Source organism: Saimiri boliviensis, chromosome 11 (assembly GCF_048565385.1).
Source record: "Saimiri boliviensis isolate mSaiBol1 chromosome 11, mSaiBol1.pri, whole genome shotgun sequence".
Taxonomy (NCBI): Eukaryota; Metazoa; Chordata; class Mammalia; order Primates; family Cebidae; genus Saimiri; species Saimiri boliviensis.
Window position 1 is genome coordinate 116,026,798 of NC_133459.1, and position 26,575 is coordinate 116,053,372.

The window sequence follows — 26,575 nt, forward strand, 5'->3', positions numbered from 1 at the left end:
CTTTCTTGTTTTGCTTATTCCTTATTTTTGCATTTTTACCCCTCAAAAATGTTTAAAGCATTTGATACTGCCTGGTAGTGGATATAGTGCACGGGTCTCTAGTGGTTGAAAGTTTTCGAAAATTCTTCCTACGACAGTTGGCATTTTTTCTCTCTAGATTGCAAGCAAGCTTTATGAGGCAGAGATTCCACTTGTCTTGTCCACCACTCCATTCCCAACTTCTACCCCAAGGTTATATTAACTTGTCATGTCTGATATATCAAACATAAAGGTCTGGTTTTGCTTTTCAGATACAACCGAAGGAAGTACTCGGAGATCATGGCTGAAAAAGCAGCAAATGCGGCAGGAAAAAGGTTCCGAAAGAAGAAGAAATTTCGCAATTAAGATTTACGGTGCAAACTGCAACATTTTACATCGCTCCTTTATTTACTGAAGACTTTTGTTTTTGTTTTTGTTTGAGATGGAGTCTCATTCTTGTCACCCAGCCTGGAGTGCCGTAGTGTGATCTCAGCTCGGCTCACTGCATCCTTCGCCTCCTGAGTTCAAATGATTCTCCTGGCTCAGCCTCCAAAGTAGCTGGGATTACAGGCACATGCCACCATGCCCAGCTAATTTTTGCACTTTTAGTAGAGACGGGGTTTCATTGTGTTGGCCAGATTGGTCTCAAGCTTCTGACCTCAGGTGATCTGCCCGCCTCAGCCTCCCAAAGTGCCGGGATTACAGAGGTTAGCCAGCATGCCCAGCCTATTAAAGATGTTTTGAAAACTAGTACCATCATCTAAATTAATGTACCATAGACTGGTCCTGTTCATACAGGAATTCCTATTTGAAAAAAGTTGATTTGAGAATTGATTACATGCCCTTGGAAAATAGGGCTGTCTACAAAAGACCCACCCTGACTTAGACTCTTTAAGGAGAAAAAGAAAAAAGAATCCCAACCATTTTAAGGTAACTGAGTTTGTAAAGTTTTCAATGCTTAGTTATTTAAAGAAAATTTAATTAAAAGATATTTAGGAAGAATAAAGTTTGCTAACATACTCAAAGAACTTTTAAAAATGATCAAAGATATCAAAGATATATAAACATTATTGTAATTAATAGGTAGTTTTATGTGTATATGTGTGAGTGTGTCTGTGTAGGGGATGAGAGGTGATAGAGAGGCAATGTCCTATAGTTAGCTATAAAATTCAGATCCAGGCCAGGTGTGGTGGCTCACTCCTCTAATCCCAGCACTTTGGGAGACTGAGGCGGGTGGATCACCTGAGGTCGGGAGTTCAAGACCAGCTTGACCAACATGGTGAAACGCCATCTCTACTAAAAATACAAAATTAGCCAGGCGTGGTATGTAATCCCAACTACTTGGGAGGCTGAGGCAGGAGAATTGCTTGAACCCGGGAGGTGGAGGTTGCAGTAAGCTGATATCATGCCGTTGCACCCCAACCTAGGCAACAAGAGTGAAACTCTGCCACAAAAAAAAAAAAAAAAAAAATTCAGATCCAGAAAGTTGGGATACGAAGAAATGACCTAGAAAGCTTGGGCAGAAGATCTGTTTTCCTTCTTTGGCTACTGAAACAGGAAGGAATAACTGGTTTTTATCCAGATTCAATGTTGTGGTCCAAGTAAAATGGGATTAAACAATATTTTAGGTTGGCCAGGAGGTCTTCAACCTATTCTACAGTGGCATAAGTAGTATACACCCTGGCTAAGCTGCTTTCTGGCACCCAAAGAGTGCTTGTCATTTGTTAATACTTGGTGAGTTGTAGCTTCCTTTACATCACTATGCACTTTTCCCCTATTTTTCCAGTATACAGCTTCCTTGAGATTTTAGCAAATATGAAGTCTCATATTTACTGCTTGGAGTCACAACCTAGTAATAGCAGAACTGACAGTAGCATTCATAGGTGGAGTTAGGGAAGCTTCTATGTCTGTTCTCTTTTATTAAAAAAAAAAAAGTTTTATTTCTGGAATAATGTTTTGCCTTCTACTGGATAAAAGAAGGACCTAGTATGAGAGAATTGTCTCCTTTAGTGGTTCTGGCCTTCATCAAATATCTGGATATTTCGATAATGGATGAATTTGTGCTTCGCTTTTTAATAAGCAAGGCTTTTGAGAAACAGGTTTTACTGACTTTGGCCTGTGTCACTAAACTCAGTTCACCTACTGGAATTTTTTTTTTTTTTTTTTTTTTTTTTTGAGACAGTCTCACTCCATCACCCAGGCTGGAGTGCAGGGGCTCCATCCCAGCTCACTGCAACCTTGGCCTCCCAAGTTCAAGCGATTATCATGCGTCAGCTTCCCAAGTAGCTGGGACTACTGGGCATGCCACAATGCCCAACTAATTTTTGTATTTTTAGTAGAGATGGGGTTTTGCCGTCCTTACCTCAAGTGATCCACCTGCCTTGGCCTCCCAAAGTGCTGGGATTATAGGTGTGAGCCATCATGCCCAGCCAACTGGAAATATTTGAAAGCTTAAGATATACCAGAAAGTGTAAAGAGTACAAAGGGCTGCCACAGTCAGGTGTGCTGGTGAGAGACCTTCAAGATATCCAAGAAAGATCTTGAAAGATTTCTAAAAGAATGCTATACTTATATACCATCTGGCTCCAAAATGCCTTTTTTTTTTTTTTTTTTGAGACTGTTGGCTTTGTCACCCAGGATGGAGTGTAGTGGCACGATCTCAGCTCACTGCAGCCTCTGCCTCCCTGGTTCAAGCGATTCTCCCACCTCCCGAGTCGCTGGGATTACAGCTGCCTGCCACCACCCCAACCTGATTTTTCTATTAGTAGAAACAGGGTTTCACCATGTTGGCCAGGCTGGTCTTAAACTCCTGACCTCAGATGATCCACCTGCCTCGGCCTCCCAAAGTGCTTGGATTACAGGTGTGAGCCACCATGCCTGGCCCAAAATGTTTTTAAGACAAAGTAGATGCTGTTAAGACTACAGTTGATAGAGGTGGGCTCTGGCTAGGTTCTAACACAGTCAGTTTTGTGTTCAGTGTTCTGCTGTATGATAAACCAGCTGCTCTAGAGAAACACCAATATTCCTGTTACTGAAAACTGGGAAAATATCCTTAGTAACCGGTATAAATTAATGAGATTCCATTCTTGGAAGCAGCAGGTTAAAATATAATGGGGAAAAAAGTTAACATTTCTGAGATATGTACCAGGTATTCAGTCTTTCAGGCAGTGACAACTATTGTTCAGAATGATTACCTACAATAGATCCCAAACCACTGAAAAACATCCAGTTGTTTATTTAATAAAATTTGTACTTACTATTTAATTAGATTAATACCTTTACTGAAAGTTTTCAGTAAGGGTTGAAACAAAATGGACTTTCTAATCTTGACCGATTCCCCCAAGCATCTAATTAAAACGTAAAGTGCAGTTCTTCTCATTGTCACAGTTTTTAAAGTGAAGAAATGCTTCCAAGGAGTAGCGTCAATACCATGACCTATAATTAAATGTTGTAAGCATATCAGTGCTCTATCAAAGAAATGAGACATCTCAAAATGAACTATGAAATGTAAGATTACATCAGTTTGTGCAAAGAGAATTCCTAGGAGGAGATACAAGATATACCTTCAAATCAAGATGGCCGTATAGTTCCTCAGGCTCAATTTTATGAATTCCAGTTACCCTCATTTCCTGTTCACTTTAATGAATCACCATGATGGCCTTAGACTCATTATTTGAGAATTCAGTGGTCAAGATTCTTAGACTACTCAAATCTGTTATCCTGTTAGCCTTCCCTTCAGTTCTCTCCAATTTAGCCTTGGCTGCACTTTGGAATTATTATGATAGTTTCAAAATTCTGATGCCTGGTTCTCAACCCCTAAACATTGTGAAATGATTTCAAGCCTTTCAGCCATTCATTCTCTGAATCTTCTATCCCCATGAAGATACATTTTTCTCCCTAACAAATCTGGACCCAATTCATCAAATATTTCAAAAAGTCTGTATGCCCCACTAGTCTCTTTATTCTTTTGTGGTTTCTCTTACTCTTTACCTACCAATCCCAGTCGAGGAAAACACTATTGTCAGTCTGTATTATTGAGATTCAGGAAAGGATTGACCCTCTGCTGGGTTTTCACTGCTACTCCACAATCCATTTATTTAACTTTAAATGCTTTCTGCCAAATTCATTCATCCTGCAAGTCAGCCAACACACGTAATTGAGCCCTGTGCATTATATAAGCACTGGGTACAGCAGTGCAGCTAATGCAGCCTCTATACCCAAAGAGCACACAGGAGATACAGGACACTTCCGTTCTCCCAAAACCCAACTTTCACGCCTAGCCTTAGCAAACTCCTTACTTCTCCTTCACTGAATCAGCCACGGCCATCTGATGAAGACTGCCTTAGCTCCTCATGACCCCGCCAGTATAGAGAGACTGTTCCTTCCTCCTCACTGCTATAGTCAATTTTTTTTTCCTCAGTCTTTATCCCTTCTAACCACGCAATGTCATTTAACACTACTGATCTTCCCCCCTTCTTGAGGCTTGAGCTTCTCTGCTTCTGCAAGAAGATCATCTTTTCTGCTTCTCTTACCCGCTCTTTATTTTCTTACTCTATCCACCACTTACTGGTTTCCCTAATGCCTGCCCTCATCATCTTTATACTGTTTGACTTGAATATCTTGTCCTTCCTCTCCTTCAACTTCTGTTCTCACCTCTTCAGAAGACCCGAGTCTCCATCCTTACATCTCTATCCCCCACCCTCTGTTGCAGACTCACATTTCAGATTAACTGTGCAAATTACCCATATGAAGTACCAGGAAGTTATCTCAAATTCAACATATCTAGAAACAGGCACATCATCTTTCTGAGATGATTAAATAAAAATTAGCACTGTGCCTAGCAAGTAACAAGTACTCAAAGGGAAGCTACTGTTTCCCTTTTCTCCCCCAGCCTCCCCATTAAACAGTTTTAATGAGGCCATACTGCTTTTTATCTTTTATGGCTCAGTTCTGCCTAATGAAACACAGAACGCCCTAAATTCAAGACCTGACATTCAAGCCCCTCCACAAAATGACACCACCACGGGTTTATATTCACTGCCTCCCTGCTCGTGCCCTAAACTTCACTTGTGCTAGTTATTTGCCGATTTCTCTCTCAGCTCTTTTTTACAGCTCTTTCTCTGCTCTGCTCTGGAGCGTCTGGATTGCAGGAAGCTACATTTTCCAGATTCCCTTGCCCACTGGCTTCCCAGTAAGACACTGACAGAAGACCTAGGGGCAAAAGAAGGAGAGAAACCAGGGTAGTTCTCTCCTCTGCCTTGGTTTGGGCTGCGGCCCCACCATGTTCCAAGCCCCCTCACCAGCCAGATGACTCGGGCTTCCAGGTTCTGGTAACGCCATCTCCCATTGTTCCTCTGGCACTAGTGGTGACAGGTTTCCTACTGTTGCAGTAGTTTGAGTTGCCAACACTTTCAGCATTTCTGTTCCCTGTGGAACAATTCCCTGTATTAAATTCTCTAGAGTGATGTGGTTTTCTGTCTGAACCTGACTGATACATTTCAGCCAAACCAGATTACTCAATCTGAGTGTTCATTCAATTGACATATACTGAGTTCCATGCACATTAAGTACCATGACAGGTTCACCCTTTATGTCTTTGTTCATATGGTTAATTCCACCTAAAATATCTTTCCTGCCTCCATTTCACCTAACAAAATAGTAATGACATGAAGCCTATTCAGCAACCAATACTTTGAGCATCTCCTCTGAGCCAGGCACCACACTAGGTTCTAGTGGTGCACAGGAAAGGCAGTCATCCTAGCCACCACAGAGCCGAGAGTCCACATGCTTCAGAACGCCTTTTTCAGATTGTCTCCACTGATGTGTATACTCCCATTAGCCTGTGCTTATTTTTCCTCCACTTATTTCTATTTGACAAGTGTCTGTATAGCACTTATTAAGAGTCAGGGACTATTCTAAGGACTTAAAAATAAAATTTTTACGTTACCCATCTGTACCTAGGTTCGTATGTACATATGTAACATTTGTATGTAATAATTTAGGCATTTGGCAAATCTATAAGGTAGGTGCTATTATCCCACTTTATTTAAGTGAGAAACTGAGACACAGGTTGACTAACCTTTCTTTGGTCACAGAATTAGTAAGTGTACATCTCTTTGTCACACTTTTATTCTTGTCTTGTACTACAGCTGTCTGCACACCTCTTTTCAGCATCACTAGCAGAAATTGCTGGACTTTTCCTCTTTCTTCTGTAGTTACGGGACACTTGATTTTTAGCTGACAGTGTGGCCACCTGAGCGAAAAGCTGTAATTCCCACCTTCCTATGGGATGTGAGTAGAAAGAAGTGGTATGTGTAACTTTTAGGAACTGTCCTTCAAAGTTGGATGCGGTTGGAATAGGGCCCTTCTCTCTCCTTTCATCTCCTTCCCACAAGCTAGTACATTGACCTGATGGCTCCTGGTATGTTGACCAGAAGCAGCCATCTTGGAGCAGGAAGTGGAAGCTGCATTTTGAGGATGGAAGAATAAGAAGGCCCAGGCGCGGTGGCTCACGCCTGTAATCCTAGACTTTGGGAGGTCAAGGTGGCCGGATCACCTAAGGTTGGGAGTTTGAGACCAATATATGGAGAGTTTGACCAATATGGAAAACCCCATGTCTACTAAAAATACAAAATTAGCCAGGCATGATGGTGCATGCCTGTAATCCCAGCTAGTCGGGAGGCTGAGGCAGGAGAATTGCTTGAACCCAGGAGACGGAGGTTGTGGGGAACCAAGATTGTGCCATTGCACTCCAGCCTGGGCAACAGGAGTGAAACTCTGTCTCAAAAAAAAAAAAAAAAGAAGGAGGAACCTGGATCTCTCATGATTAAGTAGCTGCTATTCCCTGGTAGCTGCTATTTTTACATGAGAGAGAAAAAGCTTTTATCTTACAAAGTCCACCATTACTGTGGATGTCCTGTCATAGCCAAAACCAATCCTAATTAATAAAATCACCAGTCTGTTCTCGTCCCTCACTAGGCTCAACTTTTTTTTTTTTTTTTTTTTTTTTTTTTGAGACGGAGTTTCGCTCTTGTTGCCCAGGCTGGAGTGCAATGGCGCAATCTCGGCTCACCGCAACCTCCGCCTCCTGGGTTCAGGCAATTCTCTTGCCTCAGCCTCCTGAGTAGCTGGGATTACAGGCACGCGCCACCATGCCCAGCTAATTTTTAGTATTTTTAGTAGAGACGGGGTTTCACCATGTTGACCAGGATGGTCTCGATCTCTCGACCTCGTGATCCACCCGCCTCGGCCTCCCAAAGTGCTGGGATTACAGGCTTGAGCCACCACGCCCGGCTATGCTCAACTTTTAAGAAAATGCACTCTATCTCACTCATGTTTGTATTTCCTTCGTGCATGGTTCATTGCGCAAACTACTACTCAAAAGTTACATATTGAAGGTTAAAATATAAACTGATGGATGTAGAAGGCCCCAGATAAGGAGGAAACTGGTATGAAACCGCTCCTCACCTCCGATCTTTTAGAATCTGTATTGGTCACAGGTGACAAAAAGATGGGAGTGTCTCATCCTTTAAGGCAACTTCTGCTTTGTCAGTACCTTCCTGGGGTCCTAGATATGAGGTAGTGCTGTAAAAGAGAGCACAAAGAAACTAGGTCTTCAAACATGAACACCTTCAGTTGTCCCCTCTCTACTTTCATGCTTTTATGTCTGCCCCCTTCCCTCTTGCCTCAGAAGGACAGCCATTTTTCTACCATTCCTAGGCTAATCGTTTTACCTGACTGCCAGGACACCTTTGCATCTTAACGTTCTCCTCTGTAAAATGAGGATAATGCACATTTCTTAGAATTAAGGAATAATTAAATGGTAAAGGTTAAATAAAGTTTCTGGCATAAAGCAGGTGTTCAAAAAATGTTAGGTGTTTCTCTTTTCCTCTTGATTCCCTTCTCCTCCAGAGGAAACTTGCTCCATTGGTTCTTGGACAAACACCTTTTCCCTGCATCTCTTCCTGTCTCTCTGGACACCCTTGCTTGGTCTCTTTGAAGGACTTGTTCTTTGCCTGTCCTTCAAATGTCTGTGCTGGGTTTCTGTCCTCAGCCCTCATCTTTTCTTGTTCTACACTCTCCCTGCACGATCTCGCCTATGTCCAGAGCTTCAAATGCCACCTGTAGGATACTGAAATTTAAATCCCAAGCATCGATCTGTCTGCTGAGCTGCAGACCTTCTCTTCGTCTCCTTCTCTCTCCCTATACATGTCCCTTCCTGTAATTCTCCTCCTGATATTCTTTCATTCTGTAAATACTTACTGAGAGGCTGCTATGTGCTTGGGATTGTATATCCAGCTGCCAGGTGTACATCTCCAGGATGTTCTGCAGAGACCTCAAACTCAACACCTGCAAATCTGAACCCACTTCCACCCCCATCCCCAAACCGAGTTCTCTCTCCTTTATTTGTGGTCTCAGTGACTACTTCAGCACCCACCCATCTGCCTAATTAGAAATGGGAGTCATTCTGACTGCTCCCTCTCTCTCCTTTACATCCCTAATTCATCAAGGCCCATCTATTTGGCCTCCCTTGAAACATCTCCAGTTTGTATACTTAACTTTCTGTCCAAACCACCTCCCTGGTTCCAGCCCTCATCATTTTCTTTCCTAGATAGCTCCAACTGCCTTGGACTGGTCTTACAGCCTCCGGTTTTGTTTTATTCCAATCTGTGATCCACGTTGCAGCCAGACAGATGATACAAAACACACATCTGATCCTGTTGCTTCTCAACTAGAAACTACTCATTGGTTTCCCATTGTCTTTAGGGTTAAAGTCCACACTCTTCAACACAGTGTACAAGACATACAGGATATAATCCCTGCTGGAATCACTCTGAAAAGAGTTATTTAGTTTCTATGTTTCTCCAGTAGTATCAGGAGGAGTTCCCGGAGGTGCTTAACAGATGGGCTCCTAATGGGCTTATTAATCACTGAGATCCAGCATATAGTAGAGCATAAGGGGTCAATAAATGTTGTTTAAAAACAAAGTTTGAGGGCCGGGTGCAGTGGCTTCAAGCCTGTAATCCCAGCACTTTGGGAGGCCGAGGCGGGTGGATCACGAGGTCAAGAGATCGAGACCATCCTGGTCAACATGGTAAAATCCCGTCTCTACTAAAAAAAAAAAAAAAAAAAAAAAATTAGCTGGGCATGGTGACGCATGCCTGTAATCCCAGCTACTCAGGAGGCTGAGGCAGGAGAATTGCCTGAACCCAGGAGGCGGAGGTTGCGGTGAGCCGAGATCGCGCCATTGCACTCCAGCCTGGGTAATGAGCGAAACTCCGTCTCAAAAAAAAAAAAAAAAAAAAAAGTTTGAGAAATCTTTAATGGATAAGCAGTATTAGAGCTACCTTTCTGAAAGTGATCCAGGAACAGGTAGATACTCTTTTTTCCTTCCTCCTTAGCATTAAGATTTTTTTTTCTTGCTTTACCTTTAACTTTTTAAAAATTAACTTTTTATCATAAAGATAAGATGGGGGCTGGGCACGGTGGCTCACGTCTGTAATCCCAGCACTTTGGGAGGCTGAGGTGGGCAGATGATGAGGTCAAGAGTTTGAGACCAGCCTAACCAACATGGTGAAACCCTATACTGAATAAAAATACAAAAACTAGCTGGGGGTGGGGGGTGGGGGGCGCCTGTAATCCCAGCTACTTGGGAAGCTGAGGCATGAGAATCACTTGAACCTGGGAGGCAGAGGCTGCAGTGAGCAGAGATGATGCCACTGCTTTCCAGCCTGGGAGACAGGACAAGACTCTGTCTCAAAAAAAAAAAAAAAAAAAAAGATAAGATGGGCTTATTAAGAAAAAAACCTGAAACATTACATACAGTATATAGTAAAAAGGTAGGCTCCCTCCCTTCATACCACTGCCTCCCCCTGACCTAGCACTACCCTAAAGTAATTGTTAACTATCTTTCTAGAAATTATCTATGCACATACAATGATAGTAATAAACATACATAATTACTACTGTTACTATGGGCATTATTTAGCATAAATGGAATCTCATTTAAAATATTCATCTGCATATCTTTCATGTAATCTTGGATATTCTTCCACAGCAGTCTATATGGATCTTTCTCATTTTTTAAAAAGTCTGCATTGTATTTAATTGTATGCCTCTACCACACTTTCTTTGAACAGAGTATTATAGACAAACATCTAGATTATTTCCAGTTTGGGAGCCATTACAAACAATGCTGTGTTTCCTATTCATTTAAGGTAGAGACTCACCACTTAGGGAGGTCAAGGCGGGTGGATCACGAGGTCAGTAGTTCGAGACCAGACTGGCCAAGATGGTGAAACCCCATCTCTACTAAAAATAAAAAAATTAGCTGGGTGCACTGACACACGCCTGTAGTCCTAGCTACTCGAGAGGCTGAGGCAGGAGAATCACTTGAACCTGGGAGGCGGAAGTTGCAGTGAGCCGAGATCATGCCATTGCCCTCCAGCCTGGGTGAAAGAGTGAGACTCCAACTCAAAAAAAATAATAATAATAATAATTAAAGTCAATCTTTCTAAATATGCAAAAATTACAAAATGTTAGAATATTAAAATAAGTATACATCCCAACCAGATAGGATCATTTCAAGAATGTAAGATGAGTTAAATATTAGAAAATCTGTTAATATAGCAGACAATATTAGATCAAAGAAAAATCCCCATAGATTATAGACAAATAGGGATAGGTATTTTCTTAATGTGATACAATATGCGTGTGCATATGCCACACCAACCCCAAAGCCAGCATCATGCTTAGTGGAGAAACATTTCCATTTCTGTAATGACCAGAAACAAGTCAAAGAAGTCTACTATCACCATTATTCTGAAAAATTATTTAACATTTTCTGGACATACTGTACTCACTGATGCTATGACAATAAACAATATGAAGCATAACAATTAGAAAGGAAAATGTAAACTTATAATTTGAGGCTATTTCCAGATAACACAACTTAGTCAACTGAAAAACTACTTTTCCTTTTTTAAATTCAGCCCCTTTGAAAAGTGTGTAATTCAATGGATTTTTCTATATTCACAATTCTGAAACTATCACCACTACTTCCAGAACATTTTCATCATCCCAAAAAGAAACCCCATATCCATTAGCAGTCAGTCACTTCACATTCTCCCCACTCCCAATGCCTGGAAACCACTAATTTACTTTCTATCTCTGGATTTTCCTATTTCAGACATTTCATATAAATGGAATCGTACAATATGTGGTCTTTTGTGGCTGGCTTCTTTCACTTAGCATGTTTTCAAGGCTTATTAGTATTGTAACATGAATCACTACTTCATTCCTTTTTATTGCTGAATAAAATTTCATCAAATAGATATGCCAGATCTTGTATATCCAATCATCATTTGATGGACATTTGGATTGTTTTTACTTTCTGGTTATTAAAAACAATGTTAGCCGGGCACAGTGGTTCACACCTATAATCCCAGCACTTTGGGAGGTTGAGGCAAGTGGATCACTTGAGCCCAGCAGTTTGAGACCAGCCTGAGGCAACACAGCAAAACTCCATCTCTACAAAAAATACAAAAATTAGCTGGGCGTAGTGGTGCATGGCCGTAGTCCCAGCTACTTGGGAGGCTCAGGTGGAAGGATCCCTTCAGCTTGGGAGGTCGAGGCTGCAGTGAGCTGTAAGCATGCCACTGTACTCCACCACACTCAGCCTGGGCAACACAGCAAGACCCTGTCTCAACCACCACAACAAAAATAATGCTGCTATGGATATTCCTGTACACATTTTTGTGTGGACAGTTTTTTAGTTTTCTTGGGGATATACCTAGGAGTGGAATTGCTAGGTCCTATGGTAACTCTAGTATTTAATTTTTTGAGGAATTGCCAAACTGTTTTCCAAAAAAGCCACACATTTTACAACCCCACTGGTACTGTATGAGAGTTCCAAAACTTTCCAACGCTTGTATTGTCTTTTTTTAATATTAATTTTTATTTATTTAATTTTTTTTTAATTTTTTTTTTTTTTGAGACGGAGTTTCGCTCTTGTTACCCAGGCTGGAGTGCAATGGCGCGATCTCGGCTCACCGCAACCTCCGCCTCCTGGGTTCAGGCAATTCTGCCTCAGCCTCCCGAGTAGCTGGGATTACAGGCACGTGCCACCATGCCCAGCTAATTTTTTTTTTGGTATTTTTAGTAGAGATGGGGTTTCACCATGTTGACCAGGATGGTCTCGATCTCTTGACCTCGTGATCCACCCACCTCGGCCTCCCAAAGTGCAATTTTTATTTTTTATAAAGACAGGGTTTCACCATGTTGGTCAGGCTGGTCTTAAACTCCCAACCTCAGGTGATCCACCTGCTTTGGCCTCCAAAGTGCTTGGATTATAGGCATGAGCCACTATGCTTGGCCTGTCTGTCTTTTTTTTTATTATAGCCATCCTACTGGATGTGAAATGGTATCTCATTGTGATTTTGAACTGAAAAACTACTTTAAATCGTAAGATAATTTAATGAGATATAAAATTATTATTTAAAATATCAAAAGCCTTCTGATATATAAATAATAACCAGTTACAAAATAGAGTGGAAGAAACAATTCCCCCCCCCAAAAAAGATAAACTATCTGGGAATAAAGTTTAAAAAAAGTCAAGATACACACTCCAGAAGAGCACATACAATGATAGTAATAAACATACATAATTACTACTGAACAATGAAAAGGCATAGCTGTTTTTTATTTCCTCTTGCTGCTCTTACACAGGAAGACTCAACATCCTAATTACTTCAATTCTCATTCTCTCTTCTCTCTTCTCCTCTCTCTCTCTCTCTCTCTCTCTCTCTCTCTCAAAAGAGTCTGGCTCTGTCATCCAGGCTGGAGTGCAGTGGTACAATCTCAGCTCACTGCAACCTCCACCTCCTAGGTTCAAGCAATTCTCATGCCTCAGCCTCCCAAACAGCTGGGATTACAGGCATGTGCCGCCACGCCCAGCTAATAGAGACAGGGTTTCACCATGTTGGCCAGGCCAGTCTCAAAACAACTGGCCTCAAGTGATCCACCCATGTTGGCCTCCCAAAGTGCTGGGATTACAGGCATGAGCCACAGCACCTGGCCCAATTCTGTTTTAATCTATAAATATAACATGACTTCAACAAAAATACCTCCTAAAATTAGAGCTGGACTAGCTGTAGCTAAAGCTCATGTGAAATGATGATAAAGAATTGTGGCTTTACCCATAGACCCAGCCTTCCTGGGTTCTCATCCAGGCTTGCTGCTTATTAGCTGTGTATCCTTACACAAGTAACTTAACCTCTCTGTCTCAGATGCCACTTCCATGAAAGAGGATAATAATACCTGCCTGGTAGAGCTGTCGAGAGGATTAAATGAAGATACATAGAGCACTGAGAATAGTAGCTGGCATATAACAAATACCAAATAAGTGCTAACTAGTATTATTAGATGGGAAAAATAATAATTCAAGAATGGGTAGAAAAATCTTTAAACAAAAGTAATGAGAAAGGACCGACCCTACTAGATATTAAAACGGCATAGTTCTAGTGAATCAAAATTAAGACAGAAAGGTCAATGGAATAGAACAGAGAATCTAGAAACCCATATGCAGCAGAGAATCCCGAAGCCCATATGCATGTGGGAATTTAGGAAATTATAAATGTGGCACTTCAAATTACGTTGTGGAGGAGTGTTCATTAAAAGTGATTTTGGGACAAAACTTCCACTTCACTCCTTACACAAAAACACATTCCAGATGAAGCAAAGATAAAACCATAAAAGGAAAGCCATTAAAGAAATTACTTAATAATCTGAGTGTAGTATGACCCCAAACCTAGAAGCCATAAAAGATTGGTAAATCCAAATACATGAATTTTTGTAAGACAGGAAAACAAAATACCACAAACGGAGTCAAATAACAGACTGAAGAAGAATTGTAATATATGTCACAAAGGGCTGTTTTTCATGATACCATAGAATAATGAACACGACTCAAGAGCAGAGAAATTATGGGAAAAAATTACAAATTATTCTATGTATGGAAAGATAATCATCTTGATTCATAATAAAAGACACAGCCCAGGCGTAGTAGCTCCCGCTTGTCATCCCAGCACTTAGGGAGGACAAGATGGGAGGATCACTTCAGTCCAGGAGTTCAAGACCAGCCTAGGGAACACAGGGTGACCCCCCATCTCTACAAAAAAAAATTAAAAAATTAGCTGAGTATGTTAGCATGTGCCAGTAGTTCCAAATACTTGGGAGGCTGAGGTGGGAGGATTGCTTGAGCCCAGGAAGTTGAGTGTGCAATGAGCTGTGATAGTGCCACTGCACTCCAGTCTGGGCAACGGAACAAGACCATCTCAAATATAGTAATAATAATAAAATTTATTTTAAAATATATGTACATGAATTAAAATCACAGCTAGAAGCCACCTTTTGAGAATATGTGGGTTGTGTGGAAACAGACACTCTCACATTGCTAGGGAGAGAAAAATGGATACAATCTCTATGAAGCAATTTGCCAATATCTACTAATGTACAGATTAAGAATATACAAAACTTTGAACCAGCAATTCAACTTTCTTCTTTTTTTTTTTTTTTTTTTGAGATGGAGTCTTGCTCTGTTGCCCAAACTGGAGTGCAGTGGCACGATTGACTCACTGAAGCCTCCACCTCTGAGGCTCAAGTGATTCTCCTGCCTCAGCCTCCCCAGTAGCTGGGATTACAGACATGTGCCATCATGCCTGGCTAATTTTTGTATTTTTAGTAGAGATGGGGTTTTGCCATGTTGGCCAGGCTGATCTTGAACTCCTGACCGCAGGTAATTTGCCCACCTTGGCCTCCTCCCAAAGTGCTAGGATTACAGGCGTGAGTCACTGTGCCAGCCGCAATTCAACTTTCTAGGAATCTGTCCTACAGACAGATGCACTTGTTTACAATAATATAAGAACGAGGATGTTCACTGATGCATTGTTTGTAATAGGAAAATACTGGAAATCTAAATATCCAACTATTGGGACTGTTAAATCATTACCATAGGTATGCACAATGGAACAAGGCAGCTCTATATGTATTCCTAAGTAAAACAAGTATAGCATACAATCATTTTTGTTTTTAAAAGGATACATGTCACATGTATCAATAATATTAATGTTATGACATAATAGATGTTAAAAATGCTGACATCATAAAATAAATCTGAAAATATTTCCAAGAAACCATTACCACTAATGGCCTGTGGAGAGAATTGCAAGTCTGGCCTATAGGAATAATAAGGATGTTTACTTTTCCCTGTACCCTTTTTGACAATTTTGGATTTTGCATCTTTTGTGTGAATTATCTTTCATTGTATTTTATGAGTTTTAAGGTTTCATTCATTCATTATTTGCTAAGCTTGTGCAAAGCCAAGAGTTGTCAGAAAAAGAGATACAGTAATCCCTGTCCTGAGGAGCTGATGGGCAGTGGGCCTTGAACCGCTTTACACTGAAATAATGGGGGAGGGGAGCGGGCGACCTTATAAATGCAGATTCCTGGGCCCCACCCCAAACTGACCGAATTAGAGTCCCACAGTGACAGAAGAATCTCCATTTTTGACGGGCTCCCGCTGGGATTCGGGTGCCTGCTCATCTGGAAGCCTCCATGAGAGGTAGTCAGCTGGCACAGTCCACGCAGGGCATAGGCGCGTTTTCTCATCCCTCCCTCGCAGCCACAGCCCCGCTCAAGGCGCGGAGGTGTCACCCGAGATTCGGGCCTCCCCTGCACTCTTCTTTAGGCCAAAACCGCTTTTTTGTCGCTTCTTTTCCTTTGCCACTGCCACCGCTCATCTCAGGACAGATCGACTGCCAAGTCGGCTGAGCCGGACCTTGCGCCACCGAGGCCCGGGGAGCGGAGGGGCGCGGGACCCTGCGACCCGCTTGAGAGGAAAGGACCGTAATGCAGTGACTGCGAGAGCAGGGAATGAGAGATGAATTAAGCTGTTTAGCAAAAAGAGAGAGAGAGAAAAAAAAAGCAGACATGATTGGGGCAGAAGATAAATTGTAGGGGAAACCGGAAAAAAAAAAAAACACCACGACTCCGCCGGGACTCGAACCCGGAACCTTTGAATGCCTTCAGCCTCTAGAAGTCCAATGCGCTATCCATTGCGCCACGGAGCCACCTGTTGGAGTCTCGGCGCATCTGCCATGTTAAGCCAGAGGCGACGGTCCCGCTCTCTTCCGACCGCCTTTCTAGTCGTCAGTGTCGAGACCCCGCCGCCGCGCTCAGGGCACTGCCATCCGCCTTAGACACGGGCCGCAGGCTCCCGACCTCCCTGCAGTGGTCGCCCCTCAACTAGGTCGGCGACCCAGCTGAGCGAAGGGCGGCCGCCGTCCGCCGTCCCGGCTGGTCAGTGTGAGAGCAGCCGCAACCCGGTCTCCTGCCGGGTCCGGGCCCAGCCCTACAAATCACGGTCGCACTTTTCCCTCCCCGGCTCCCTTCCTGCCCCAAGCGCCCCGCCTACCAGGTCTCTCCGGCGGCCGCTCCCGCCCGGCCGGGACCCCGGAGTCGCAGGCCCAGGCCGGCCGTTGCACCGTTAAGCCGGGTCGGTGACGCCGAGCACTTACGTCGCGCCAGTGAGCGGCAGAGGCCGAGCGGCCGCCCCTTGGGCTACGAGACGTAGGCTGCGACCCCTTCTCGGGCCTGGGCTCTTCCCTCGCGGCCCGGGCCGCCTAGACCTGCCGCGGCGAGGTCTGTGTGCGTGCTTGTGCGTGTTTTATTTGCGCGGGGATCGGAAAAACGGGGTTTGGGTTGCATTTCGCTCCCCACAGACCCAGAGCCGAATTTCGGAGGTATCCGGGCTCTGGTGGACTGAGGGGGGCGACGCGCCCCGCTCCGCGGCATCCTCCGAGAGGTCGTTTTGCCCCCAGCACCTGCCTCCGAGGACGCTGCGCAGCCGTCCCGAGCCCGCGCGCCGGGGGCCCGCGGCTGTGTGGGCGGCATCTGGGAGGGTGACAGCACGCGTGGGAGCGCTGGGAGCATGCGTGTGCGGGTGCGTGCGGCCGGAGGGCGCGCTCCCGAGCGCGGCCGCGGGCTTTCCCGGGGGTGCGGGCGGCGGGGACGGCAGAAGGCCTGGCGTCAATGCCCGGAAGGGTGCGGTCGCCGCGGATCTGAGAAGTGGCTGGGTGGGGGCTAGCGGATCTCCAGTGTCCGCAGTGATCCCCATCCGCAAGACCCCGAAGCCCTTCGAAATAGACGGGCTAAGTAAAAGCCGCGTGGTTGCTGTGCAACTGGCGCAGCGAAACCGAACGCCCGGCCCCGCTCCAAATTGCTCTCCGCCGTCCCGGCCCCGCCCACGGAGGATTCGCCTGGCTGCCGCTGGGCGCGCTCTCTCGCGCGTCCAAAGCTTGTTTCTGCACCAAAGCCGCCAGCCGCTGCCCACCCAGTGCTCCACCCCTACCCCCCTGCCTCACTGCAGAATAGTCTCTGGCAGAGTTCAGCAAGGGAAAGGGAACTCCCGGGAAGAGTAGTGTGGTAGGGATTTTACGGTCTTAAATATTTGACTTAACCCCAAGACTAAGCTATGAGGCGGGTGCACACTACGTCTCCTTTAGAATATAAAGGAGGGAAACCAGCTAAGACAGGATAAAGAACTCGTGTAGGGACACCCAGCTAGTGAGCGTGGAGAACTGTGAAGAAGCTGATATTTTGTTATGTTTGCAAACTAACACGTTAGCTTTCAGAGTTTTATCAATGCTGACAGCACACCCCAGACTTCTGAGTCAGAGATAAAAGACTATTACAACAAAAGCAGTATCCAGAGCGTCACCATGTTTATGTTGGCTCTCTGGACCCTAATTCTCACAGGAATGAAGCACACGCCCAGATGAATGCTTACACACAAGATGTTTGCATTAGAGAAGAGGTATGCTGAGCTTCGGGAACCCACCATGTTATAGTGAGCACTAAGCAAGCCTGCTCTTTGTTCCGTAGGGAGACGTTATCTCATCCCTCAAGATTGCTCGCTGCAAACACAACGCTGAGAAATGGCCCAAGTAAAGTATGATCAGGGTCTTGCAACTTGGCACATCGCAAGAACGTGCAGGGACGCTAATGGTAAATCACTTCTCCAAACAGTAAGTGGCAGAACGCTGTTTGGTGCCAGGCCTGTTTAATCCTACTGTAATGTAAACAAAATTTCTTGACAGCATGCTGTGTATATGTGTATGTGTATATATATATATATATGTATATAAAACGTTGTTATGCCCCTTTAATAAAATGTCTTCACATTGCATGCATGGGGAATTCTCACATGGATAAAATTAGCCCTTAAAATGAAATATGGTTTTAAATTGTATTTATTTAAACAAATCTTTTTTGAATTCTGAAATAAGACAGGCACTGGTGGCATCTCAAGAGTCTCCACTGGTCCTAGGAGTTGCTCACAGCCCAGTGGGAGAGGAGGTGCTCTGTGTGCCCGTGGGAAAACCATACGGAGGAATTCTGCTGGTGGTGTTGGAGCCAATTCTCAAATGATGAGGAGTCCTTGACGTGATTAAGTGACAATTGAGAAGAATTGGGAATGAAACGATGTACTAAGGAAAGATGTGTATGTGTTTAATTCCACTTAATGAATCAAATGAATAATTTTAGATATTTTATTTCTTCTACTAGATGAGACCAAAATAAATCTTATATCATGGAAAATATTGGAGATACAGTGTTAGCAGTGAGTGTGGGAAAACCAGGCTTGAGTACAGCCTCCTGTGAGCTATCAAGGTTGTAGTCTTTGTGCTCTGCAATTAGAAGACTCCTTTGGGAGGCTGAGGCAGGAGGATCACTTGAGGTCAGGAGCTTGAGGTTACAGTGAGCTATGATCGCACGACTGCACTCCAGCCTGGGTGACAGAGTGAGACCTCAAAAAAAAAAGGAAGAAGAAGAAGACTGGGAAAGTCACAGCCAAACATGGTCAGGTGTGTGGTGGTTCTCTGAACAATTAATAAGCAGTTTATAGGTAGCAATGTTACCATGTAAGAAAAAAGAAAAGAGTATTAAGTTGCCATCTGGGGAGAAAGATTCGGTGGGTTTTGTCTTCGCCTTTTCTAATCTGGCTGAATTTTCTCAGGCTGTATATACAGTAAACAGCCATTATACAACCTGAACCAAGAATTCTCGAAAGTGAAAAAGCAGCTTCTTCCTTTCTGCCAACAGAGGGAGGCAAAGCATGGTTTATAACACCTTCAATTGGATTAATTTCTGCACATCCGCAGTTTGAGTTTGCTGGAGAGCAAAGCCCTAAATTAAACACAGCTTCATGTTGGTGTTTTTGTTTTGTTTTGATTTTTTGAGACAGAGTCTTGCTCTGTCACCCAGGCTGGAGTGCAATGGCGAAATCTTGGCTCACTGCAACCTCCACTTCCCTACTTCAAGTGATTCTCCTGCCTCAGCCTCCCAAGTAACTGGGATTACAGGAATGTGCCACAGATAATTTTTGTGTTAATAGAGACAGTATTTCACCATGTTGTCAGGGCTGGTCTCGAACTCCTGACCTTTTGGTCTGCCTGCCTTGGCCTCCCAAAGTGCTGAGATTATAGGTGTGGGCCACCGCACCCAGTATGTTGGTGTTTTAAAGTTTAGTTGCATTATACATCTTTGGGAATCTGCAGTAACACCTTTAATGTTGGTACAGCATAATTATTTTTAAGTTACTGTGTGGTTAGTGATTTCAGCCTTCCCAGAACCTCTAAAAATCAACTGTACTTCTGCTGTATATATTTTTTCATTAGCTTTGCTTTGCTCCAGAGGGATAAGGTTGTGGAGTACCAGTTTAATTCAATTCAATGAATATTTAGAGACAATACAGTTAGGCCTACTGTGGGAATAAAGTGAAAGTTTAAGACATAATTCCTGCCTTCAAGGACACTCCAAATTCCCTAGGAGAACTACAGTCTATGAATGTGAAGCAATAAGCAAATGAAGCACGGTAGCATGTGAAAAAGTGGCAAAATGATGGGGTATCCCTACCCGTAAAAACTTTTGGAGTTTACATCCACAAAGAATAAGCACGAACTATTGTACTAATTACAAAACATACCGAAAAAGGAATTTTTAAAGGGTGAGCTTGTTAAAACAAAAACTGATAGTAGGGGTTAAGAGTACAGCCTGTGGAGTCAGGCCCCTGTCGTTCAAATCTGGTTCTACCTTTATTTGCAGGACAGGATCCTTAACTTCTGTGCCTGAAAAATTATAAAATTATTATGAGAATTGCAAGAGTTAATCCTCTCAAGGATTTATCTCGGTCCTGGCACATGGTAAGTGTGTAACAAACATTTGCTATTATATTAGTAAGCAATTCTCAATAAAGAAATCCCAAAAAAAAAAAACAAAAAAAAAAAAACAAAAAAAAAAAAAAAAAAAAAAGAAATCCCACATCCTGCAGAAACAAAGGACAGTACAGATACAGCATCAGCTAAATTTGTTGCAACTGGAGGGACATTCTACAGCTCCCTACCCAACTCCTACTCAACTGTACATTTCATTTCTGTTACCAAACAGAACACAGCTTCTCAGATTGAAAACATCTACCTTCAGCTTCAGTTCCTCAGTTCTCAGTTCTAGAACCTTAGGCACATTTTTATTTTATTTTATTTTATTTTATTTGAGTGTAGGCCGACCCCCACCCAGCCACTCAGGCGGGCAAGAGGGTGTGCACACATTTTTATTTTCATTTGTCCCACCACATGATTTCCCCAAACAAGGATACCGTCCACCCTTAGGACTTAATAAGACTCATTTCTTGCTGGATAAAATCTACTCACAACATTGAAATGAAGGCCTTTTTCATCCTAAAATCTATTCAAAACAATGAAATGAAGGCCTTTTTCATCCTAAAATATCTTAGTGCTGAGTTTGATTATTGAGCCAGGCCAATAGCCAAACCACATTAGGTGGCCAAGAATAGGGGAAGGAAAAGAAAATTTTCTGGGATGAAGAAAACCAGGCATCAAGACAAAAATGAGGGTTGAGTGGGTCCTTATGGAAGTACAATTTGGGGTGATGGAGGATGTGTCAACAGATGAGGTTGGGAAGGTAGGATCCAGGCCAGATATGGCAAAAGGGGTTAGAGCAAACTTGATTCAGGATAAGGAATGTGGCAATGGTTCCCCTCTGGCATGAGAAAGGCTGTGCTTTAGAGTGATTACTATAGGAGGGGATGTGTAGGCTGAATGGAATGGGCTAGAGGGTCAGGGAGAGTGCTGCATCCTATTTAATTTGAATGATTTCTTCATCTCTTCAGCAAGCTGTCTGAGGGTCTTGTATTGACCTTGGGGCATACAAAGATGAAAAAAGCATGTGCTTGGCCTACAAGTTTTATAGAAAGGATGACAGGCCAGGCTCGGTGGCTCACACCTGTAATCCTAGCACTTTGGGAGGCCGAGGGGGGTGGATTGTCTGAGCTCAGAAGTTCAAGACCAGCCTGGCCAACACAGTAAAGACCCGTCTCTACCACAAATACAAAAATTAGCCAGGTGCAACAATGCGTGCCTGTAATCCCAGCTTTTGGGAGGCTGGGACAGGAGAACTGCTTGAACTCGGGAGGCAGCATTTGCAGTGAGCCAAGATCAACTGGGAGTCCCTGAACAAAAAGAAAGAAAGACTGTCACGTACACAGAAAGCTGTGATGTAAAGTAAAAAGGTCTTTAAGTGAGGTGCAGGTGTGGTAATATGGGACTTTAGGGAAGAGAGAGATTGCATTCTGAGAGAGGGAATTAAGGAGGGAGGCTGCATTTAAAATGAGCTATCTAACCTAGGACCGACTGGCATACAAGGAATGCTGTGGCTGGGGCACAGGAGTAGAAACCAGACTCAGGGGATGTGAGGAAGAAGGTAGGTCAAGACTGGGAAAATGATGGAGGCTGAGCAGTTCAGTGCAGTGTCTAAAAGAGTGCCACAACGTGGCCTTGGTTGCAGCAGGTACCGGTGAAGGTCATTGGAGTTCAGAGTACTGGTGACAAAGTCAGGCATGGTTCTGTGCCGTTAGCCTGTTCACAAGAGGACAAGAATCACAGCTAAGGATAAAGGGAACATGATCTGGCCCCAAAAGGGGAGGGCTTGGGGAGGTTTTGCACGTGCACATGCTCAGCCTGAACAGAAACCCCTGTTCAGGTACCCCAGGTACACATACATGCGTGCACACACACACACAATCTGCATGCACACATGTGCATGCACACACACACACACACCCCTATCTCTCTCCCCAGCCATGGGATTCTCCATTATTCAAGTTTCAACTTCAATGTCTTTTCCTTAGGAGAGCTTCCCTGACTGTTCTGCTGCCAACTCCTGTTGTATATTCCCTTAGCACCCTAACTTTCCTTCTCAAAACAGTCTCCGTCTGTTTACTCCTTTTTAAGTCTTCTCCCTCACTGGACTGCAAACTACCTGGCAGCATGAGGAGCCGGGTCTCTCTCAATCACTGCTGGAACACTTCCTGGCACACAGTGGGCCCTCAATAAATGAAGTAAGCGTGAATATGTGAATGAATAAGCTGTGAAGGGGAGAGACAAATAGAGATAATAAATCCTGTCAAAATCACAGAAGAAGTGGGGGCAAAGACTGGTAGACAGACCTATAGAAAGGGACACCAGCAGCTGTGATAGATAAGGGATGGGTGGCAAGGTCTCAGAAGAAATTTGTACCTGATCTTGAAGAAGGAGAAGGAATGAGTAAAGGGAAGAGGAAAGGAAAGTGCAGCTCAGGCAGAAGAGGCAGCATGAATAAAGACAGGAGGTGGTGGGCCTGGTGTTTCCAGGGTCTGGAAAGAAGTTCATGAGGCAGGTGTGGAACATCAGAGGCTGCCAGGAGAAGCTGTGAGCTCCCAGACATGCCCTCGTCCTCTCATAAGAACTTGCAGAATCCCTTACTCTGGAGTAAGGGCACTCTAGAGAACAGAATTCTTCCTTCCCTCTCTCCTCTTTCCCTTGCTGCTTGTCATCCCTTCTCTCATTCTTCACCAAATTCAGCTCACATTTTGCAGAGCTCCTTCTGTACATCAAGAGTTAGAGAGAGAATTTTCTTCTCACTCTCTGCTTTGAAAGATGAATCCAGCTCCAAGTCAGAAATGCTTCCACTGGGCTGGAACTGTGGTCAGGGAAGATGAGAGCTGGCATGTGGAAAAATTAGGCCAGAAACAGAATCTTGGTGGATCTCAAAGTAGGCACAGTTTTAGAGGGGCTAGGTTAGCAGAGTTACCCAGAACAGATAGGGGTCAAAGAGCAAGCCTCTCTCCTGATAGGTACCCTTTAATGATGCCCTCTCCTCTGCTCGCATGGCCTGGGGGCTGGTTGACAAGTGCCCCACCTGTGGGTGCTGACCCCAGAGGTTTCGCCTGAGGGAAGGAGGATGGAAGTCCAAGCTCAAGGTAGAGAAAAGGGGCACCTCGAATCCCCACGGCAAGAGGCAGGCAGAGAGTGCAGAAAAGCAGGGAGAATGACCTGTTTCCTTTCCGTAAAAGAAATGGTACTGTCTCCTGCTGTGGTGACTTCTGCTTTCTGCTCTGAAGAGACCTTAACTTTTACGTGTTTAGGTTGCTTTTCTTGCTCAGAGAGAAGCTCGTGCCTGCAAAACTTCCCTGTAGGTAGGAGGGAGAATATGCCAAGGGAGGCTGCTGTTATACAGCTATCTTGGGATAGCTTAGTTATCCCTGGAGAGGGATGGTCCCCCCAGGCCACCTGGGCACACAGAACAGAGGTCCCGGATGGAAACTTGGTTCAATTCAAATTAAGTGCATTTTGTGATGAGACAGAAGAAATGAGGAAGAAGAAAGGCCCTGTGGGTATTGCTTTGACCTTGCAGAAGGCATGAAAAAAATGTCATCTGAGGAAGGGGGAGAGGAGACAAAGAGGTCACTGTGACAGGCAGCCTGGGAGGAATTAAGCCAGGAAACACAGTGGGAGGAAGAGAGGCCCAGTAAGAAAGGGTGAGGGTCTTTTCCAGGAAGAGGCTGAAGAACAAAGGGAGAGAGGTGGCGGTGGCAAGGCCAGGGATGCAGAGAGCGCTCCTGGACCGTGATCAGTGTTCTCCCCAGCACTGAGAGTTGTCATCGGACGCCTGTAGCCTCCGTGTTGGAGGAGCCCAACCCAGCCCTCTCCGGAGGGAGAAGAAACAACAGGCCTTTTTAGCTGAAGGAGTCAGCCTCCACCTACCTACCAGCCATGGATGGATGAGCTGCTCCTGGCCCCTGACTTGCATGTTCAATGCCAGCAGTGCTTTAGAAAGGGTAGCAGCACTGGAGATTCTGAGTGAAAATGGTGGACAGAAGCTGTTGGTATCCGTACTGCTTTGTTCTTTAGGAGTCCTAAATGGTGCTTGTGGGAACTGTTCGCAATGGTAATGAAGGAGGCACTTTAGGCAAGATGTAGAGAGAACATGGTAAAGTTGGCCAGGCCACGTTGGCCAGACTGGGGTAGTGGCTGAGAGTTCATTTGTTCATTCAACAAACATGAGTTGGAACGACTACTAGGAATATTGCAAATGAGACAAATTCCTTGATCTTCTGGACTCTAGTTTATATTCTAGGTTACCTTCTAGTGAGGGGTAATAGACGAGTAAACAATGAGACACTTTTCTATGTATGTGAAACAAGCTCCTTGTCTGTTTGTCTTCACTTCCCAACCAGGTCAAGGCTGCCAAGGCTGTCTTCTCTTACAGCAACAGCAGAGCAGAACACAGTCAGTATTTTGCCTGTCAACATCTTCTTGACTTGCATAACATTTTTATGCATTATTCCTCTCAACATTTCCAAAACAGTCAATAATCCCTTCAGGGGTGGGAGGGAAAAGGAAGATATTAGAGGGCAGATAGCTCCAGAAAAAGAGACCCCTGCCTCCTAACTGTATTCTCTCCACCAGCTGCTTCTCCTAATTCACCTTCCTGCACCCCTGGAGGAATTCTATAACATGCTAATGTCACCGTGGGACTTCCTGCTTTAGTGGTTTAGACTGTAAATTGGTTGGGATGCTTTTGACTCCCAAGAAGTAGAAAGCCCTGACTCAGCTGGCACAGTCATAAAGATACTTAGCACCTTACCCAGCAAGTAATCTGGGGAAGGTGGCTTCTGGTAGGTTAATTCAGTGATTGACTACTAGGAGCCGAATCAGCTCTTTCAGTTCTGTCATTCCCAGGCTTCACCCCTTCAGAGTGGCATGATGCCTACTGCATCCAGACACCACAGCACTCAGCAGGAGGAGAGACACTTCTCTGTGTGCACCTGCAGCAGGGAGGGCACCTTTTCCAGAGCCCCAGCAGATTGCCTTCATGACTCATGGGCTGGACTTGAGTGATGCCTCTTCCTAACTCACTGGCAAGGGAACTGGATTTCCATGGTTGCCCCTGAGAAGCACAGAGCCATGGGTGGAGTAGATTTCCTAATCTAAAAAGGGAGCTCTGTTAGTCAATGAGTCAAGGGTGAGTGGTGACTTGATGGGTAGGCAACGACAGGTGTCTGTTACAGATAACTTTGTCTCACTTTCAGGAAAAAAAAAAATCAAACTCTGTAGCAAGGTATCAAAGGCCCTTCATGTTCAGGTCTCTGCCTGTTCCTCTAGCCTCATCTTTTCAGTAGTACTCAGGTGCCTTTCTCCAACCATATCTAAAATATTGCTGGCTGGGCACAGTGGTTCACATCGGTTATCCCAGCGCCTTAGAGGCCAGGGCGGGCAGATTACTTTGAGCTCAGGAATTCAAGACCAGCTTGGGCAACATGACAAAAACCCCCATCTCTACTAAAAGTACGGAAATTAGTGGGATGTGGTGGCAGATGCCTGTAATCTCAGTTACTTGAGAGGCGAGGCAGGAGAATTGCTTGAACCCAGGAGGTGGAGGTTGCAGTGAGCTGAGACCACACCATTGCACTCCAGCCTGGGCAACAAGAGCAAAATTCTGTCTCAAAAAAATAAAATTAGCCGGGCAACGTGGCACGCACCTGTAATCTCAGCTACTTGGGAATCTGAGGCAAGAGAATCGCTTGAACCCAGGAGGTGGAGGTTGGAGTGAGCCAAGATCATGCCACTCCACTCCATCCTGGGTAATAGAGCAAGACTGTCTTAAACACACACACACACACACACACACACACACACACACAATTGCAATCCATCTGAACCTTCTCTGTTCTCTAATGCCTCAATGCCTTTGACCACACTGTGTTCTGGCCCTTGCTGCCTTGTTCTTTCAGGCAGCCCTTGCTATTCTAATACTCTCCCCAAGTACATCCCAGCTTCCCAAACCTTGCTTGGCCCCCGCCTCCACGGGGAATTAGAAGGTGCTCCTTCGCAAGTGGCTCGGTTATTGCAGACTGGTACCATGTTTAAATATAAGGCATAGAAAGCACATACCCCAGCTCTCATGCTTACAGGCTGAGTGACTTCAGCTAAGGTATTTAACTCTCTGAGTAATCTAATTGATTCTTCTGTGAAATGGGCATAATGATGGTAACAATAGGTTTAATAATAGTATCTACCTCATTAGGTTTTTGTGAGGATTATAAGGTATGCTAAGTGCTTAGCACAACACAAGGAGTATTATGCTAAGTACATGCATATGT

At 44.3% G+C, this 26,575-nt stretch overlaps 3 protein-coding genes and 1 non-coding gene across 8 annotated transcripts in view; 2 read left to right on the plus strand and 2 right to left on the minus strand.

Annotated features, from left to right (window-relative positions):
- Nucleotides 1–9,802, plus strand: part of DNTTIP2 (deoxynucleotidyltransferase terminal interacting protein 2) — a 21,322-nt gene extending 11,520 nt beyond the window's left edge. The window contains exon 7 of the mRNA XM_003933289.4: nt 291–9,802. Within this exon, the coding sequence (XP_003933338.1) occupies nt 291–384 (94 nt within the window). The 3' untranslated portion in view covers nt 385–9,802. The remainder of the gene's footprint in view (nt 1–290) is intronic.
- Nucleotides 9,327–23,301, minus strand: LOC141580467 (uncharacterized). The gene is made up of 4 exons (XM_074381556.1): nt 23,224–23,301; nt 23,000–23,112; nt 16,490–17,378; nt 9,327–15,965 (listed from the first exon to the last, which is right to left on the minus strand). Exons 1-3 carry the CDS (start codon nt 23,299–23,301, stop codon nt 16,742–16,744), a joined length of 828 nt encoding a protein of 275 aa, XP_074237657.1. The 3' UTR covers nt 9,327–15,965; nt 16,490–16,741.
- Nucleotides 16,061–16,145, minus strand: TRNAR-UCU (transfer RNA arginine (anticodon UCU)). Its single transcript is given in 2 exon segments — nt 16,061–16,096; nt 16,109–16,145. It is a non-coding gene; the product is annotated as a tRNA-Arg (tRNA).
- Nucleotides 16,630–26,575, plus strand: part of BCAR3 (BCAR3 adaptor protein, NSP family member) — a 284,505-nt gene continuing 274,559 nt past the window's right edge. For 3 of the 5 annotated variants that reach the window (XM_039460808.2, XM_074381404.1, XM_074381402.1), the window contains exons 1-4: nt 16,630–16,716; nt 17,959–18,081; nt 18,363–18,577; nt 20,182–20,279. The gene's annotated coding sequence lies outside the window, so the exon portion shown is untranslated. Of the gene's footprint in view, nt 16,717–17,958; nt 18,102–18,362; nt 18,578–20,181; nt 20,280–26,575 lie in introns of all 5 variants that reach the window. The other 2 variants (XM_010343843.3, XM_074381403.1) reach the window with 2 other exon arrangements.

Bases quoted from the DNA above. Each gene is read 5' to 3' on its own strand.
- LOC141580467 (XM_074381556.1), bottom strand. From the start codon at position 23,301: ATGCGAGCAGAGGAGAGGGCATCATTAAAGGGTACCTATCAGGAGAGA. The intron at 23,113-23,223 runs GTAACTCTGCTA...CCCTGACCACAG, and splicing joins TTGACCCCTATCTGTTCTGG to TTCCAGCCCAGTGGAAGCAT. The intron at 17,379-22,999 runs GTGAGCTGAATT...GCTTTGGTGCAG, and splicing joins CAGAAGGAGCTCTGCAAAAT to AAACAAGCTTTGGACGCGCG.